This window comes from Heteronotia binoei, chromosome 18 (assembly GCF_032191835.1).
Source record: "Heteronotia binoei isolate CCM8104 ecotype False Entrance Well chromosome 18, APGP_CSIRO_Hbin_v1, whole genome shotgun sequence".
In the NCBI taxonomy this organism is placed as follows: Eukaryota; Metazoa; Chordata; class Lepidosauria; order Squamata; family Gekkonidae; genus Heteronotia; species Heteronotia binoei.
Window position 1 is genome coordinate 33638651 of NC_083240.1, and position 19009 is coordinate 33657659.

A 19009-nucleotide genomic window follows, 5' to 3' on the forward strand; every position below is an offset into this window, starting at 1 on the left:
TGTATTTTTGAACGGTCAAAGTGCCTGCAACTAAACAAAGGTCCTATGCAGAAGCTTGATAGAAAAAGGAGAGTTTAGGTGCAAGGAGTATGGAACTATGGAAAGCAGAGACTTGGTCAGTGCAGCAGTGTCTGTCTTTCTGTTGCAGGATGCGCGTGGTGGAGGTTGCCGGTTACCCAGTGCTGCTGGTGAGGGAGCATTTGCAGATCCTTGCGATGGGAAGCAAGTGTCCTCATGCTGGAGCACCCCTCTGCAAAGGCAAGCTGGCTGATAGCCCTACGCAGGGGGAAATCAAAGTGGGCCTGACCCCTCGCTATTGACATGGTCCAAACTCCAGGCCAGGGCCCACAGCAGTAACAGCTGGAACTGATCTGGGAGATTCCTTTCCAAGGGAAGGGTTGGCCTGCCATCTGAACGTGCCATCGTGAGTCTGGATCCTGGAGAGGCTATGGGCAAGAAGCTGCTGTTGGCACTCATTTCCCAAACATTGCATGGGGAAAATCAGGAGCCAGTTTGATGCAGTGGTTAAGTGCATGGACTCTTATCTGGGAGAACCGGGTTTGGTTCCCCAGTCCTTCACTTGCAGCTGCTGGAATGGGTCAGCCATAGCTCTCACAGAGCTGTCCTTGAAAGGCAGCTTCTGGGGGAGCTCTCTCAGCCCCACCCTCCTCACAGGGGGGTGTCTGTTGTAGGGGGGAAGATAAAGGAGATTGTCCCCCGCTCTGAGATTCAGAGTATAGGGTGGAGTATAAATCCAATATCTCTTCTCCTTCTTCAAAGACTTCAACAGGGGGTTACGGAGGGCACCCTCCAGTACAAACCCCCAGCCGTTTGCATGTACAAGAAAGAAGGTATAGAAGAGAAGGCATCTTGGATCATTTGGCAGAGCTACTTTTGACCTTCTTGGCTGTCCCCTGCCCAACTGCCCGCTTCCCCCACATCCTGTTGTCATCTCCTTCTGAATTTCAGGCTTCTTGAGACATGGGCGGTTGCGCTGTCCCTGGCACGGTGCCTGCTTCAGCACCCAGACGGGTGACATTGAAGAGTACCCAACGCTGGATTGTCTTCCCATTTTCCAGGTGAGCACAGACCGGCCTGCCTCTTCACCTCTCTGGAGTACTTACGGCTAGCTGATGGAGGGGAGAGGCTGTGGCTCAGTGGCAGAGCACCTGCTTGGCATGTAGAAGGTCCCAGGATCAATCCCCGGCATCCCCAATTAAAAAGGACCAGGCTGGAGGTGATGGGAAAGGCCTCTGCCTGAGACCCTGGAGAGCCGCTGCCACTCTGAGTAGACAACACTGACCTTGATGGAGGATCCGATTCAGGAGAAGGCAGCTTCATGCGGACAGGGACTCCGTTTCTCTGGCTCGGAATAACTCTGTTGATATCCCGTCTACATCTGTTGATTTATTTCTCCCAATTGATCTCAATGCAGATGCCACTTTCTAATGCTGTAGGCGGGATACAAATGAATCAAACAAACAAACAGTGCTGCCAGAGAAAGCTGTGCCTTGGCAGAGAACGGCGTTTCTCAAAGGGACCCAGGGCTGGCGAGACAAAGCTTGCCAGGGAGCCAGTGGTGCTGTGTGGGTGTGCAAGCCAGAGGCAGAAAGACAAGTTACTTTGGGGAACACGGCAAGCAGGAATCAGAGAAATGGGGGGGGGCAGTGAAAAATGGGAGTATTTTGTGAAATCCTCCCTTTCCGTTCAATGATTTGGTCTTTGCAGGTGACAGTGGAAGATGGGAAGGTGTCCATCACGGCCAGTGTGAAGGTATGGACCTCTCCAAGACATGCTTTCTTACTGAAGGAGGTGGGGGTGGGACAGGACATCTTCAAGGGGAGGCCTTGGCCTCTGTGCCTTGTTGTCCCTCCGGAGCAGGGGTGGCCAAACTTGCTTAACGTAAGAGCCACATAGAATAAACGTCAGAGGTTTGAGAGATGCAAGACAGAAAGGAAGGAAGGCAAATAGATGGGGAGAGAGGGGTGGAAAGAAAGCAGCTTTAAATGCAATTCTCCATGTGATTTAAAGAGAGAAATGCCTTCTCCAAGTCAACCAATGAGGCGGTGGGGGCTTTGAGAACCACACGATATGTGTGAAAGAGCCACATGTGGCTCCCGAGCCATAGTCTGGCCACCCCTGTTCCAGAGTGACTGGCTGCTGTATACTTATTTGCTGCTATTCACAGGTCTTACCAACTGCCTTAATACAATCTTAGCGATATCTGTTGCTCAGTTAGAACAAAGTTTGAGTCCAGTGGCACCTTTAAGACCAACAAAGTTAACTTCATTGAAAGACACAGCAGCCAAGAAGGTCAGAGCGCCTGCTCCGGCTGCAACGCCACTGAGGATGTTCTCCGCAGCTGAGAACGAAACGTCTGGAAGGAAAACTTTCTCCAGTAGAACACGGCACTTGAGCCCGAAAGATTCTACAAACCCTAATGATGTTACCAGCCGTGAAAACCTGAAATCTTTGACAAGCTAACTTCCATTTCAAGGTGTCTGAGGAAGTGTGCAAGCACACAAAAACGCATACCCCGAATAAAACTTTGTTGGTCTTCAAGGTGCCAACGAACTCTAACTGCTTCGGACCAACATGACCGCCCACCTGGATCTATTGCTCAGTTACTTATGCCTCTTGACTCTAATTAGCCCTTCCTGACAACACCCTCCTTACCCGCTACCTATACGTAATGGTTGGTGACTCCTGTTTCAATGTGTCTGAAGAAGTGTGCTTGCACACAAAAGCTTATACCCAGAATAAAACTTTTTTAAAAAGGTAAAGGTAGTCCCCTGCGCAAGCGCCAAATCATTACCAACCCATGGGGTGACGTCTCATCATGACGTTTTCACGGCAGACTTCTTACGGGGTGGTTTGCCATTGCTTTCCCCAGTCATCTACACTTTACCCTCAGCAAGCCGGGTAGTCATTTCACCCACCTCGGAAGGATGGAAGGCTGAGTTAACCTTGAGCCGGCTATCTGAACCCAGCTTCTGCCAGGATCAAACAGGTGGTGAGCAGAGCTTGGCTTGCAGTACTGCAGCTGACGACTCTAGCCGCTCTTAAAGGTGCCGCTGAATTCAAACTTTGTTGGCTGGCCGCTGTGTGAGACAGGCTGCTGGACTCGATGGACCGCTGGTCGGATCCAGCAGGGCTCTTCTGATGTTCTTAACTTACCTGACCTGAGATGGCTTTGTACTTCCCTTCCCATAGGACCTGGCCAGCATGGGCAAGGTGAAACCTATGAGCCAGCGAAGCCCACTTGCCAGGCAGGTGGTGCTGCTCCTGGGAGCAGGTGAGGTCCCAAGATCAAAGCTTCCCCTCCTCGGTCTGAAGCAGCAGCTCCAGCTTCTGCCCACCAGAAGAACAGCGGGGATCACTGGCATTGTTTTTCTCTCCTAGGGCCGGCGGCACTGACGTGTGCCGAGATTCTTCGTCAGGAGGGCTTCATGGGCAGGATCCTCATGGTGACGAGGGAAAAGCACCTGCCCTACGATAAGACGCAGCTGAGCAAGGTCCATCAGGGTGGGCCTTGGCTGGGAGGGGAGGGGGGGAACGCAGGAGCTCTGTGCACGCAGGGCAGACTCCTGCTGGGTCATGCTGCCCTCTGCTGCGTGCTCCAGAACAGGGCTTTTTTAAAAGCAGGAGCGCACAGGAATGCAGTTCCGGCTGGCATGGTGTCAGGGGGTGTGGCCTAATATGCAAATCTGTTCCTGCTGGGCTTTTTCTACCCAAAAAAGCCCTGCTCCTGAGGTTCATCCCGTGTGCCAGCGGTGCTTCCCATTGGCTCCGAAAATCTCCTTTTCCCAAGACTCGCCTGCTTGTTCTGAACTATGATTTTTTCCAGGCATAAAAGGGGCTTCTTTGCCACTTGCAGGACATGGGAGCCAAGGCAGAGAGCCTTTACCTGCGGTCCCAGGGTTTCTTGGATGCTCACGACATAGAAGTCTGGAGGGGGAAAGAGGTGAATGTTTTTTTCAAATACAGGTTTTTATTAACAGATTTTCAGTTCACAATAAAGAACTCTGTGATCTATCACGGTGGCCCCCAATCTTTTTGGCACCAGGGACCGGTTTTGTGGAAGACAATTTTTCCACTGGCCGGGGCAGGGTTGGGGGGGAAATGATTTCGGGATGATACAATTGTGCACTTTATTTGTGTTAGTTTGGTGTGGTGGTTAAGTGCACAGGCTCTTATCTGGGAGAACCAGGTTTGATTCCCCACTCCTCCACTTGCAGCTGTTGGAATGGCCTTGGGTCAGCCATAACTCTCACAGTTATGCCTTGAAAGGGCAGCTTCTGGGGTGAGGTCTCTCAGTCTCACCCACCTCACAAGGTGTTTGTTGTGGGAGAGGAAGGTAAAGGAGATTGTGATCTGCTCTGACTCTGAGATTCAGAATGGAGGGCAGGATATCTTCTTATTCTTATTATTACTACTACATTTAAATATGTAATGAAATAATTATACAACATGGCCCAGTTGCTAACAGGCCATAGACCAGTACCAATCCACAGCCCAGGTGTTGGGGACCCCTGATCTATCACATCAAAGAATGCAGCTTTAGTGAGGATATAATTAAGAAATTAAAAACCCCAAGAAAAAGAAAAACTAATTCATAAAGCAGAGAACCAAGGGGCAGTCGTACAATTATACTGAAGAGCACCCAGTGACAATCCATTCTGTTGTCTGATTTTGCTGTAGGAATGTACAAAGAACTGTCCCAATATTGTATTAACGAAACCCAATTCATCAAACTCAACTATTGAGAGCTCATGCTTTTTTGTATTCAGAGAGAAAGTGAGCCCGAAACATATTAGAAACCCGGCAAATCATGACAAAAACTGTTTTTTGGGGAGAATATTATGTTTGGTGAGGTATTCCACTAGTTGTAAGCAGAACACAGTAAAATTTTCTTGAGGACATTCTGTCAGAGCATCAGCGCTATAAGTTGAGAGAGGAGGTGAATATTGAGTTTTGTGGCAAAGTGGGGGGGAGCTATGGATTGGCAGAAGGCCTTGGTCACTCTGGTGGCATTACACCTAGCAGGAGGCCCAGACAGGGTTGTCAATCCCCAGGTGGGGGCAGGGGATCCCCCAGTTTGGAGGTCCTCCCCCTGCTTCAGGGTCATCAGAAAGCGGGGGGTGGGGGGACGGAAATGTCTGATGGGCACTTCATTCTTCCCTATGGAGACCAATTCCCTTAGGGTATAATGGAGAATTGATCCATGTGTCTAAGGCTCTGGAGGGCTGTTTTTTGAGGTAGAGGCACCACATTTTCAGCACAGCATCCAGTACCTCTCCTCAAAATACCCTCCAAATTTCAAAAGGATTGGACCAGGGGATCCAGTTCTATGAGCCCTAAAAGAAGGCGCCCCTATTCATCATTTCCAATGGAGGGAAAGCATTTAAAAGGTATGCAATCCCTTTAAATGTGATGGCCAGAACTCCCTTTGGAGTTCCATTATTTAGTTTGGTGTAGTGGTTAAGTGCGCAGACTCTTATCTGGGAGAACCGGGTTTGATTCCCCACTCCTCCACTTGCACCTGCTGGAAAGGCCTTGGGTCAGCCATAGCTCTGGCAGAAGTTGTCCTTGAAAGGGCAGCTGCTGTGAGAGCCCTCTCCAGCCCCACCCACCTCACAGGGTGTCTGTTGTGGGGGAGGAAGGTAAAGGAGATTGTGAGCTGCTCTGAGACTCTTTGGAGTGGAGGGCGGGATATAAATCCAATATCTTCTTCTTCTTCTTGGCACAACCTTGATCTTGGCTCCACCCCCAATGTCTCCTGGCTCTACCCCGAAAGTCCCCAGATATTTGGTGACCCTAGGCCCAGATCGCCTCTGTAGCGTGCAATGTCTTTTGCCTTCTTTGGCTGATAACACCAGCAACGACCATGGTTCAAAACGTGTGATCTGGCCACAGTGAGTCACACTCTGATGACATCCAAGTTCGATTACTGTAATGCGTTCTGTGTAAGGCTGCCTTTGAAAATGGTCCGGAAAATTCCGCCAAGGCCAAATGTGGCAACTAAGCAACTGTCAGGGGTGAGAGACAAGGCTCGTATCACTCCAGCACTGAAAGATCTGCGCTGGCTGGCCATTTGTTTCTGAACACCCGGCGTCTATACGGCTTTCTTTTAAGAGCCAGGCTGAAATGTTTCTGTTTATCCAGGCTTTTATTTAAGAGTCTGTGTGGAATTTTTATTAAATGACATCTCATAGTCTGTCTTTAGCATGAGAACTGTTTTAAGACCCCTTTCAAGGTACTCCATGATTTATTGCCCCTTGATTTATGTTGTTTCATGCTCTGCCGTGTTTTGAATGCCGGGTTTTCATCACTTTTTATGGAGTTTTCATTATGTTTTATTTGGTAAGCCGCTAGGCAGGTTCCCAGGAGAGGCGGCATAGAAATAAAGAAAGAAGCAGTGGGATTTACCTCAGGTGGCTTAAAAAAGAAAAGGATTAGATGGGCTCATGGAGGAGGGGGTTATAAAGGGGTTTTAGCCAAGGTCACTCGATGGAACCTCCATGTTCTGGGGCAGTGTTCCTTGGAAAGCCCACTGCAGTAGGTGATAGCAAGGCCAAGGAGGCTTTGGCCTCTGTGCTTTACTTGTGGCCCTTCCTGAGGGATCAGTAGAGCCAGTTTGGTGTAGTGGTTAAGTGGGTGGACTCTTATCTAGGAGAACCAGGTTTGATTCCCCACTCCTCCACTTGCACCTGCTGGAATGGTCTTGGGTCAGCCATAGCCCTGGCAGAGGTTGTCCTTGAAAGGGCTGCTGCTGTGAGAGCCCTCTCAGCCCCACCCACCACACAGGGTGTCTGTTTTGGGGGAGGAAGGTAAAGGAGATTGTAGGCTGCTCTGAGACTCTGATTCAGAGAGAAGGGCGGGGTATAAATCTGCGGTCTTCTTCTCTCAGTGTCTTTTTCTCAGGCATACTTGTGTGGCAGAAAGAAGGGATGCTGTTATTTCCAGTATCTCATGTACCCTTCTAGGCCTGCTCAGGGCACGCCAGCATAGATGGTTGTTGCTACAGCCATCCCTCCTTTCCCCTCCTGCTCCACTTGCCCCCCTCCACTTCTTCCTTGATTGCCTCCCCTATCTAAGGTTGCCCAGTCTGTGTTGGAAAATACCTGGAGATTTTGGGGGTGGAACTGAGAGAGGGCAGGGCTTGGAGAGGGGAGGGGCCTCAGCATGGTACAGTGCCATAGAGTCCCCCCTTCTAAGCTGCTCTGAGACTCTGATTCAGAGAGAACGGCGGGGTATAAATCTATGGTCTTCTTCTTCTTCAGGTTGGCCATTGTGGGGAGCAGACTCAATGGACCATGGGCCTGATCCTGCACAGCCAATGCTGCACTTTCTCCAAATCCTTCAGAACTTTGGTCCAAAAATCAGGCTAGGACCAAAAGGCCCATCCTGTTGTGCAGGCCCGGGCACAGACTGGGAAGGCTCTGCCATATCCTCTCTCTCTCTCCCTCTCTTTCTGCGGCTGCAGGTGGTTTCCCTGGATACCTCCAACAAGAAGGCACATTTCCATGACGGGTCCTCCCAGACCTACGACCGCCTGCTAATTGCTACTGGCAGCGAGTAAGTGACTCTTCCCCTCCACCTCCCCACAATGGGAAGGGGCCCCTTCTGTGAGCCAAGGTGGCCTGACGTGGTCTCTCTGTCTCTGCCGAAAGACGGGGCGTGCCACAAAGGTCCCTCCCAGCTGTGCCGCCATTCCCCAGTGCTGGCATTCCCTCTCCTCCTTGGCTGCCCTGCCTATAGTAAAGGACCTGGGACTTTGGGCAAAAGCAGAGGTTAGATGGCCAGCTTTGGACTGGGAAACACCTGGAGGTTTGAGGGGTGGAGCTTGAGGAGGGCGGGGCTTGGGGAAGGGAGGGATTTCAGTGGGGCAGACGGCCACAGAGTCCACCTTCCAAAGCAGCCATTTTCTCGACTGATCTTTGTTGCCTGGAGATCAGTTGTAATCAGTGTTCCCTCTAAGCTGAATTAGCCTGAGCTAGCTCACAGATTTCTAGCCTCTAGTTCACACATTTTCGCCTCAGCTCAGGAAAAATAGCCCCAGGGCACAATAATTTATGCAGTAGCTCACCACTTTAACGCCACTAGCTCACAATTTTAACACTAGTAGCTCACAAAGTCGACGTTTTGCTCACCAGACTCTGCAGCTTAGAGGGAACATTGGTTGTAATCCCAGGTGATCTCCACCCACCACCTGGAGGCTGGCACCCTTCGCTGGGGAGGGAATGAGCAAATGTGGGGGGACTGAGTGGGGCAGCCTTCTTACCCCATGTCCGGAGCAGGGCGGGTCCCAGTTGGCTTCCAATCCCACCGGTCACATGACCCAAGGAAGGCCAATGGCGAAGAGGCCCATGCAGGCTGCATTGCTGGCAATCTCAGAGGGGTCCAGCTCCAGTCTTAGGCAATACTCCCTCTAAACTGTGGAGTCTTGTGAGCAAAAATTCCAGTTTGTGAGCTACTGGCATCAAAGTTGTGAGGGACTGCTTTTATATTGGTGGGGCTACATAAATTCTTATGCTCTGGGGTCATCCTTCCTGAGCTAAGAGGCTAAAAAACCATGAGCTAGCTCACGCTAACTCAGCTTAGAGGGAACGTTGGTCCTGGGCGCAAGGTAGCCCCCTCTCTTGGCTCACCCCCTCCTCAAGCCCACCCATGTCAGCCGGGTCCTCTTTTGCCAGCCCCAAGCGTCTCAAGATCCCCGGCACCAACCTCCAGAACGTGTGTTATCTCCAGACCCCAGAAGATGCCAACAGGATCCTGCAGTTGGCATCCAGCAAGAGGGTTGTGATCATTGGAGCATCGTTCATTGGTAGGAAAAGAGACCTTTGGGGGCTGCTGGGACCCACTAGAGTTTCTCCCCTGGGAGAGCCTCGGCTGGAACTCTGCCTCGCTCCTGCCTCCCTCGGGCAGATGAGGCTGGCAAGCAGCCAGTGAGCAGCCTCTTCCCCCTGGGTTGGCCCTGATCCTGGAGAGAGGTGGGGCACGTCAGCATCACCGCAAGAGCATCTCTGCCTTTCGCTCACAGGCATGGAGCTGGCTGCCACCCTGTCGAGCAAAGCCGTCGGCGTCCATGTGATCGAGAAGACTGAATTTCCATACCAAGGATCCCTGGGGAGCGAGGTTGGAAAGCTCACCATGAAGGTGGGGAGCCCAGTGGGCGAGGGCGAATAAGCGTAGTTCACGATCCCCAAGATGAACCCTTGAATATCATTCATCGAGGCTTCTTTTGGTGGCAGCAACTCCTTTGCATATTAGGCCACACCCCTCTTATGTAGCCAATCCTCCAAGAGCTTACAGAGCTCTTATTATAGGGCCTACTGTAAGCTTTTGGAGGATTGGCTCCATAAGAGGGTTGTGGCCTAATATGCAAAGGATTTCCTGCTACCAGGAAAAAGCCCTGTCCGTCCATCCATCCATTCCCTTTATTAGGCATTTGCCTCACCAGGAGCAAAGAAATATTTTAAAAGAAGATAAGTGAGTTAAAGAGAAAAATGCCTTCTCCAAGGCGGCTGATGGGGGGGGGGGGGGTTGGGGGCTTTGAGAGCTGCACAATGTGTGTGAGAGAGCTACAGTCTGGCCACCCCTGTTTTAGGCTGTGGTAGCCCTACCCAGAATCTGGTGTAGAGGCCATATTGGGTAACGCCCACTCTCCTCCTCCCTCCAGATGCTCCACGAACAAGGAGTCCTGTTCTCCATGAAGACCGAGGTTGCTGAGCTGCTCGGGGAACGCGGGAAGGTCTGTGAGTCTCTCTGTCTGAGCATCACACCTGCCTGCCTGGAGTGTCTCTCCTCTTGGCAATGAACAGGACCAGGAGGCATCCCTGTGGGTTACAAAGGGGCAGAGCTAGCCTAGGGAGGCAAGCCTATGCTGGACACACTAGGGCAAGGGTGTCGAACTCATTTGTTATGAGGGCCAGATCTGACATAAATCAGACCTTGTCGAGCTGGGCTATGTCAGGTTGAGCTGGGCCATGTGTGTGCCTATTTAAGACTAGGTAGCAGAGATATAAACTTTATAAAGGACACAGACAAACACAAAGATTTTTTCCAAAAAAAACCCTTAAAACATGGTTAAAACGTCAGCTCTCGGTCTTAAAGGTGCTTTCTTTGTATTTCTCCCATGGGATCCAGGGAATGGGTCAAAGGAAGCTCTGGCTCTTCCCTAAGGGACTGGTTGAGAGGAGCCTCTGCCAATAGAAGAGAGACTTTGCTCAGTAGCTCTGCTGTGCGATTGAGAGAGCCAGGAAAAACAAGTTCTGCCTTTCTTTCCTTCCTTCCTCCCCAAGGGAGGAGCATCAGCCAGTTGAGAAAAGAGGTTTTGCTCTGTAGCTTCTGTGCAACTGAGCAAGCCTTGCAAAGCAAGCTGTTATGCAGAAGGAAGCAAGAGACAGGGAGATGGAAGCAGATGACAGCCAGTTGCTCGAGGGCCTGATAGGAGCCCTCCGGGGGCCTGATTCAGCCCCCAAGCTGCATATTTGACACTCCTGCGCTAGGGTTAGGGTTGCCAGGTTTAACTGGAGATTAACTGTAACAGGGGGGTCGGCAACCCTAAGGGGCGCCTCCAAAGCATGTGTGGGTTGCCAACTCTGGGTTGGGAAATTCCTGGAGATCTGAGAGTAGAACCTGGGGAGGGCAGAGTTTGCGAAGCAAGGTCTAAGGCCCCAGAGTCCACCCTCCAAAGCAGCCATTTTCTCCAGGGAAGATCTCTGTAGTCTGGAGATCAGCGGTGATTTTGGGATATCTCCAGGCCCTCACCTGGAGGTTGGCAACCCTTAAGGGATCAGAGGGGGGGGTGGCAGGTGCCAGTCAATAATTTGTCTTGTTTCCTCCCTCCAGGTCACTCATGTACTTTTAGCCAACCGGCGCAAGATCACAGCGGATGTGGTGGTGATAGGAATAGGTAAGGCACGGTGGAAGATTTGGGGATTCAGAGGAAGGGCAGCTTCTGTGTAGGGAACATCACTTTGTCTGTTTCCTACACAAAGAGCAAAGCCTGGGTACCATAAGCCCCACCCCTGCCCCAACTCCACCCAAGGCTTGCACTTTAACCCAATCTCAAAAGAGGAAACGAACTTATATAGTAATTTGCTGAAAGGGAGGAGAAGGGTCAGTGGTGAGTCATTTTTTCCTATGGCGAAGAGCTACTTCAGCAGGAGGGGCCCAAACCATGCCACGCACATGCATTCCAGTGAATAACTGTGCTGGTCTGAAGCTGCAGAAGGGCTTTTTTTTGTAGCAGGGACTCCTTTGCATATTAGGCCACACCCCCTCGATGTAGCCAATCCTCCAAGAGCTTACAGGGCTCTTTGTAGAGGGTGCACAGTAAGCTCCAAGAGGATTGGCTACATCAGGGTTGTGTGGCCTAATATGCAAAGGAGTTCCTGCTACAAAAAAAAAGCCCTGCAAAGGTTGAGTCTTGTGGCAACAGATCAGCAAAGTTTAATTCTGGGTACAGGCTTTTGTATGTGCTCACACTTCTGCAGAATAGATCCAGGTGGGTAGTTGTGTTGGTCTGAAGCAGCAGGACACAGTTTGAATCCAGTGGCACCTTTAAGACCAACAAAGTTTAATTTGGGTAGAAGCTTTCATGGACATGCTGTCAAGTCGGCAGATTCAATAACAAGTCTTTGTTGAAACAAGATAACTAGTTTATTGATATTGTTGTTCTCGACTACGTTGAGATTGAAAGACTAAAGATCAGGCAGTAGAATACAATCATATAAGGTATACTTCAAAGGGATTCTTGAGGGAGGGGTACTATGCAGGGTACATTCACACATTGATGTTACTACTTCGTTCTCAGGCCTGGTTTGGCCCTGAGCATCTCTGGCTCCAACCTCCCCCAGTGCCAGGTCTGAGAAGGCTCAAGTAAACCGTTCACATATTCCCATTTCAAAGCAGTACTACATAACAAAGAAAAGGAGGGGGGTAGGGAGAGTTCAAGCTAGCAGCAATGAAATACATTTTGGCTTTACCCAGGATGCTTTTCTCCTGAGCCAATGTTAGGCACAGTCCTGACCAGAGTTTTAAGCAGACTTGACACATGCAGATGTCTTCAGACGGCGCTCGTGTGCAAGAATAAGTTCCCACTTGCATTCTGCGCTCTGACCACAAGGGAGTGCCATTTATGCAAGCAATGGGAAATCAAGGCCCAAGAGAGGCTTGGAGTATCCTGGGATGAGGATCAGGGCCGACTGCACAGGGCTGAGTCCTCTGGCCCAATGGAGAGTTGCTGCCCATTGCTCGACCTCTTCCTGCCACTTGCAGCTCCCAAGGGCAAGCTAAGGCATGTGTCCCGCTATCTAGGGGTGCCAATCCCCAGGTGGGGGCAGGGAATCCCCTGGTTTGAAGGCCCTCTCCCTGCTTCAGGGTCATCAGAAAGTGGGGAGGAAAATATCTGCTGGGCACTCCATTATTCCCTGTGGAGACTGATTCCTATAGAGCAGAGGTGGCCAACGGTGGCTCTCCAGATGTTTTTTGCCTACAACTCCCATCAGCCCCAGCCATTGGCCATGCTGGCTGGGGATGATGGGAGTTGTAGGCAAAAAACATCTGGAGAGCTACCCTTGGCCACCCCTGCTATAGAGTATAATGGAGAATTGATCTGTGGGTATCTGGGGCTCGGGGGGCTATTTTTTGAGGTAGAGGCACTGAATTTTCAGCGTAGCATCCAGTGCCTCTTTTCAAAACACCCGCCATGTTTCAAAAGGATTGGACCAGGGGGTCCAATTCTGTGAACCCCCAAAGAAGGTGCCCCTATCCTTCATTGTTTCCAATGGAGGGAAGGCATTTAAAAGGTGTGCAGTCCCTTTAAAAGTGAGGGCCAGAGCTCCCTTTGGAGTTCAATCATACTTGTCACAAACCTGCTCCTGGCTCCACCCCCATCATCCCCAGATATTTCTTGAATCAGACCTGGCAACCCTGTCTGCCACCCTAGAATGAGAAGAGGGGTGGGGAGGAAGGGCATTTAGGACACTATGACCTAGCAAGCAAACAGCGGATGGAGGCTTGTGGGGGGCAGGGCTGCAACAAAATGCAAACGTCCCTCCCCTTGACAATCTAGCCATGTCCGCCACCATTTGCCACCTCGCCAAAGCAGTCTATTCGCTTTGTCAGGCCTGGCTCTTGACTTCCATTTCCCCCCTCCAAATGGCCCTTCATAAGGCCAGCTGCTGGCTCGCATGGCTTGTGCCCAAGGACGTGGCACCAAGGGAAACCCACGCTTCCCTCCCTGCAGCCAGGCCCGGCTCCTCAACGTCCATCTTCTCTTTCCCCGCAGGGGTTGATCCCAACACCCGCTTCCTTCGGGGCAGCTCCGTCACCCTGGACCGGAATGGCTGCATTCTTGTGGACCTGGTAGGTTGAGGCTGGCAGGGGGCCTGGCCTACACCCCAGGGGCCAGCCCCTGAGCTCTTTTGCTGATCAGGCTCTCCTTTCCCCTCCAGTTCATGAAGACAAATGTCCCTGACGTCTTTGCTGCTGGGGACGCGGCCTCCTTCCCTGTGGCCCTGTTCAACTGGAAGAATGCTTACGTCCGCCACTGGCAGATCGCCCAAGCACACGGTAGCTGACCTCTCTTGTACGGGCTTCACTAAGAATTTGGCTGGTATGGGGTGGCTGGAAGAGGCAAGCTGCTAGTCCTCATGGCCAGGGAACTGAACTTGGAAACACAGGCCTCAGTTGTCTGGTGACGCCTCCAAAGACTGGGGGTGGCAGGAAAAAGGGAAGCTGGAGTCCCTGTTGGGGTTGGGGGAAAGGGAGCAGTTCTCCTTCCAGCTCCTGGGGTCACCCTCTGCTAGCCAGCGGATGCTCTCGAGCACCATCGCTTCTTCAAGTTGCAGCTGCTCTTGCAAGAAAATGTCAGGTGTCCGAGACTGTCTTTGGGAGGGAAGGTGACAGGCTGTAGCCCGATCTCATTAGATCTTGGAAGCTCAGGAGGGTGGCTGTTTGGATGGGAGACTTCCAGGGAAGACTGCAGAGGAAGGCAATAGGAAGCCTCTGCCTCTCTCTTGCCTTGTAGGCTGGTTGGATTCACTGTCAGTCAGTTGCGGCTTTACATACATACATGCAGAGCTTTTCTTTTTAGCAGAACGCACAAGAACGCAGTTCCAGCTGGCTTGGCATCAGGGGGTGTGGCCTAATATGCAAATTAGTTCCCGCTGGGCTTTTTCTACACAAAAAGCCCTGCATAGGCAGACTGGCCTCCTGGGCTGAAACATGGCACCATGCTTGGAGTTTTAAAAAATAGGTGGGAGAAGCGGCTGTGGCTCAGTGGTGGAGCATCTGCTTGGCTTGCTGAAGGTCCCAAGTTCAATCCCTGGCATCCAGGGCTTTTTTGTAGGAAAAGCTCAGCAGGAACTCATTCGCATATTAGGCCACACACCCCTGTCATCACCATTGTTTGGCACCGGGCTTTTTGTAGAAAAACCCCAGCTGGAACTCATTTGCGTATTAGGCCACACCCCCTGATCACACCATTGTTTCACACAGGGCTTTTTTGTAGAAGCTCAGCTGGAACTCATTTGCATATTAGGCCACACCCCCTGACAACACCATTGTTTCACCGGGGTTTTTTTAATTGAAAAAGCCCAGTGGGAACTCATTTGCATATTAGGCCACACACCCCTTGCATCACCATTGTTTTGCACAGGGCTTTTTTTTGTAGAAAAAGCTCAGCTGAAACTCATTTGCATATTAGGCCACAGCCCCGATGGCACCATTGATTCACATGGGTTTTTTGTAGGAAAAGTCCAGTGGGAACTCATTTGCATATTAGGCCACACCCCTTGACATCACTGTTGGTTCACACAGGGCTTTTTTGTATTAAAAGCCCAGCAGGAACTCATTTGCATATTAGGCCACACCCCCTGATGCCAAGCCAGCTGGAAGTGCGTTTGCGTGTTCCTGCCACCCCCCAAAAACCCAGCTGGCATCTCCGATTAAAAAGGACCAGGCAGTTGGAGGTGAAGTGAAAGACCTCCGCTTGAGACCTTGGAGAGCACCCACCAGTCCGAGCAGACAATACTGACCTTGATGGATCCAGGGTCTGATTCAATAGAAGGCAGCTTTATGTGTTCATTGTGCAGCAGAACTCACCTGGGTCACCGCAAACCCTCGGGGAAGGGTCACAGAGTGAACAAACACATGCGACAGAGCAGCGGAGAGCTTTGTTGTCTAGCAGGCTGCAGATTGTGAACCAAAAGGGGGGCTGTGACTGTGAGACAAATGTAGGCTGAAGGGCTCAAACTCCAGAGTCTGGATGGGTGGCTCTGGAGCCCCTCCTTGCGGCATCAGGAACTGGAGAGAGGACGGGGCAGCTGCAGTTCCTGCTGGTAATGGCTGTGGCCAAGACCCCTTTTTCTTCAGGACTGGTGGCACCCCACCAGGCCCTCTCTGTGCCCCAGGCAGCAGTGACTAACATGTAGGAGGCCCAGTCTACAAACTTTCGGGAGCGCCTGCTCTTGGGGTGCGGAAAGGGCTCGGTTTTCAAAATCTTAGACCCAGCTTTTGGCCAAGGTTGCCAGCGGCCCAGCCAGAGCCTCTTCTCCCAGGTGAACTCTCCTCCCCGGCCTCTCCTCCTTCCCCTGCCAGGGCGTGTGGCTGCCCTCAACATCTTGCAGAGGGAAGAGAAGCTGCACACGGTGCCTTTCTTCTGGACCAAGCTGCTCGGGAAGGTCATCCGATTTGCAGGTAAGGACGGTCGGGGAGGGGGAGAGGTAGGGTTGCCAGGCCCCTTGACCTCTGGCGGGGAGGAGGGGAAGGTTGCCAGCTCCAGGCTGGGAACTCCTGGAGATTTAGGGGGTGGAGCCTGAGGAGGGGAACAAGGCCATAGAGTCCAGCCTCCGTTTGCTCCAGGGGGACTGATCTCTGTAGTCTGTAATTCTAGGGCAGGGGTGGCCAAACTGCAACTCGGGAGCCGTATGTGGCTCTTTCCCACATATTGTGTGGCTCACGAAGCCCCCACGCTCTGTTGGCCAGCTCGGAAAAGGCATTTCTCTCTTTAAATCACTTCTCTAAGCCAAGCCAGCCAGCAGCCTGGAGAATGCATCTGAAGTTGCTTTCTTTCCACCTCTCCCTCCCCTTTTCTATTCGCCTTGCTTCCTCCCGGCTCTCAGAACACTTGACGTTCATGCCTTGCAGCTCTCAAGACATCTGACATTTATTCTATGTGGCTGTTACATTAAGCGAGTTGGGCCACCCCTGTTCTAGGGGTTCTCCAGGTCCACCTGGAGGCTGGTTTCCTGAGGGAGAAGGTGGTTTGGATCCAGGAAATAGCAGCCCCTGGTGGGAGAGCAGAAATGTGTGCCAAGGGGGACGGCAGTGCCAGGCGCTTTGCATGCTGCTTGCTGCTGTTGGGCCGCAGGGAGCACCTCCCCTCTTAGGTGGGCCACCAATTCGGTGTTCCCACCTGGTGCTGCCGCATCCTATTTTTGCCTTGGCCAACCATGAGCCCAACAGGAGCTCCCTCAGCCCATTGGCCAGGCTGCTCTCCAACCACAGATCAGGAGATCTCGCCACCTTCTTTTCTCACTTAGGCTATGGGAAAGGCTACACAGACATAGTGGTGAAGGGCAACTTGGACGACGAGAAGTTTGTCATCTTCTACATTAGGTGAGTACAGAATTTCCCGGCAGGGGGATAGATGGGTAGGGAGAGCTGAGCGGCTGCCAGCCACGCCCCTCTCTGGGTAGCCGGAAAGAGCGGCGACTGAGCAGGAGGCCGAGACAGAACGTTAAGAGAAGCCATGTTGGATCAGGCAAAGGGCCCGCCCAGTCCAACACTGTGCCACACAGCGGCCAAAACCCAGGGAGGGCCAGAAGCCCTCCCACTGTTGCCCCTCCCAAGCACCAAGAAGGCAAAGCATCAGTGCCCCAGACACTGTTCTAGCTGTACCTCATGGCTCATAGCCGCCGATGGACCTCTGCTCCATGTGTTTTTCAAATCCCCTCTTGAAGCTGTCTATGCTTGTAGCTGCCACCACTTCCTGTGGCAGTGACACAGGATGCCCCAAGCTGGGGGTGGGTTCTCTCACTGGGACCTTCTCCTTGCACAGGGACAACTTCGTGACTGCAGTGTCCAGCCTGAACTTTGACCCCGTGGTGTCCATGGTGGCTGAAGTCCTCGACTCAGGAAGAAGGATCACCAAGCAAGAAGCTGAGTAAGGGATTCGGCTTTATGCATAGCCCCCCCCCCCCCAATGCTCTTGCGCTCATTGGCAGGACACGCTCCCCCTGTGGCTGCCTCTACATGAGTCCAGTTGGTTGCCTCTGTGGCGGAACCGGCCCGATTCTGCCTTCAGACCCGGTCCCGTCAGCTCCCTATTGAGTCGCCAACTCCTGGAGGGAGCTATTTCTCTTCCTGCCCCTTGGGCTCGCTGCCACCACCTGCTCAGTCCCGGGGTTCAGATTGAGAGGAACAGGACTCCCAATCCCCCTCTCCAGCTGTGAGGCCAGGCCTCAAGGTCCTCTGCCACCCTGCACTTGGGTTTCACAGAGACCTCAGCGCTTCTTTGGGGCACCCCTGGAGGATTGGCACCTTATCCAACTGCATGCCTTCCCCCCCTTCACCTGGGGCCCCCTTCTTAACACAGCGTGGTCTAAAGCGGTCTGGGGATCTAGGTGGTACAGAGATTGACTGCCAGCATTTAAACAGTAAAAATATATTTATTTAAAAAGAGAAGAAAGGAAAAGAAAAACAAAACAAAAACAGTTGCGTTTAAAAGGTTAGCACAGCACAGCACACGCACAGCAAACAGCCTGACAAACAAAATGTGTTATAAACGCGTCCTGCTGGCCCTGATCTAAACTTGTCCTGTCTTGTGAATTACTTAGTCTGCCTGCCTGGGGGCCTCCCAGGCGGGGGCCTCCATTGCTCACCACATGCTCGCTCGAGCGCTGGCTTCCAACTGCCCTTCTCTTCCTGCTAACACACATGCCAAGAACAAAAGCACTTCCTGCCTCTCTAGGAGATTTTCCCCCTAGCGTTGTTGGTTTGGCTCTGGAAGGGAGGGGGGAGTGAGGGGAAGGCTACAAAGCCTGCTGAGGGATTTACTGACCCCTGCCAAATGAAGCACCACCACTGACTAAAATGGCGTTTCTCCACAGCCTCTTTTTCAGGAGTTTGGATGCAGAGAGAGTGATCAGTTGGCAGGATCCACAGGTGGAGATGGAGTCCGCCGCAGCTCTTACCAAGCTGCAATAAATTATTTAATTCAGCTGGAATCTGACTGTCTTTTTTGTGGAAGTGGGAATCAGAGAGAATGAATTCCTGCAGCACAGACCCCAAACCAGACAGCAGCTCCATTGAGAGGATCTGAGTTTTAAAAAATATTATCAGAAGAGCCCTGCTGGAACCCACCCGCGGGCCCATCCAGTCTTAACGTTGTTTTACATAGCTAAGTGGCTCAGTGGAAGTGTCTTTGCTTGGTGTGCGGAAGGTCCCAGGTTCAATCCCCAGCACCTCCAGTTAAAACAACCAGGCAGTAGGTGATGTGGAAGACCTCAGCCTGAGATCATGGAGAGTCACAGATAGGAGCCGTGGCTTAGTGGCCGAGTATCTGCCTTGCATGCAGGAAGGTCTTGGGTTCAGTCTCTGGCCTCTCCAGTTGAAAGGACCAGGCAGTAGCTGATGTGAAAGCAGGGCTTTTTTGGTAGAAAAAGCCCAGCAAGAACTCATTTGCATATTAGGCCACACCCCTTATGTCGCCATTGTTTCACATGGGGCTTTTCTGTGGGAAAAGCCCAGCAGGAACTCATTTGCATATTAGGCCACACCCCCAATGGCACCATTGATTCACGCAGGGCTTTTTTGGCAGCAGCACAGCAGGAACTCATTTGCATATTAGGCCACACCCCTTATGTCACCATTGTTTCACATGGGGCTTTTCACGCAGGGCTTTTTTTGCAGAAGCCCAGCAGGAATTTATTTACATATTAAGCCACACCCTCTGACACCAAGCCAGCCAGAACTGCATTCCTGCTAAAAAAAAAAG

At 51.9% G+C, this 19009-nt stretch overlaps 1 protein-coding gene across 1 annotated transcript; it reads left to right on the top strand.

Annotated features, from left to right (window-relative positions):
• The first annotated feature begins 835 nt into the window (after positions 1 to 835).
• Positions 836 to 17196, top strand: LOC132587368 (apoptosis-inducing factor 3-like). Its single transcript, XM_060259645.1, has 16 exons — positions 836 to 851; positions 970 to 1079; positions 1729 to 1773; positions 3214 to 3295; positions 3403 to 3515; positions 3878 to 3964; positions 7487 to 7578; positions 8697 to 8827; positions 9044 to 9159; positions 9683 to 9758; positions 10796 to 10918; positions 13298 to 13374; positions 13464 to 13581; positions 15610 to 15708; positions 16554 to 16629; positions 17072 to 17196. The coding sequence occupies exons 1-16, from the start codon at positions 836 to 838 to the stop codon at positions 17178 to 17180; spliced, it is 1470 nt and encodes a 489-aa protein (XP_060115628.1). The 3' UTR covers positions 17181 to 17196.
• Positions 17197 to 19009: the final 1813 nt, after the last annotated feature.

Bases quoted from the DNA above. Each gene is read 5' to 3' on its own strand.
- LOC132587368 (XM_060259645.1), top strand. The intron at 3,296-3,402 runs GTGAGGTCCCAA...TTTCTCTCCTAG, and splicing joins GGTGCTGCTCCTGGGAGCAG to GGCCGGCGGCACTGACGTGT. The intron at 13,582-15,609 runs GTAGCTGACCTC...TTCCCCTGCCAG, and splicing joins GCAGATCGCCCAAGCACACG to GGCGTGTGGCTGCCCTCAAC.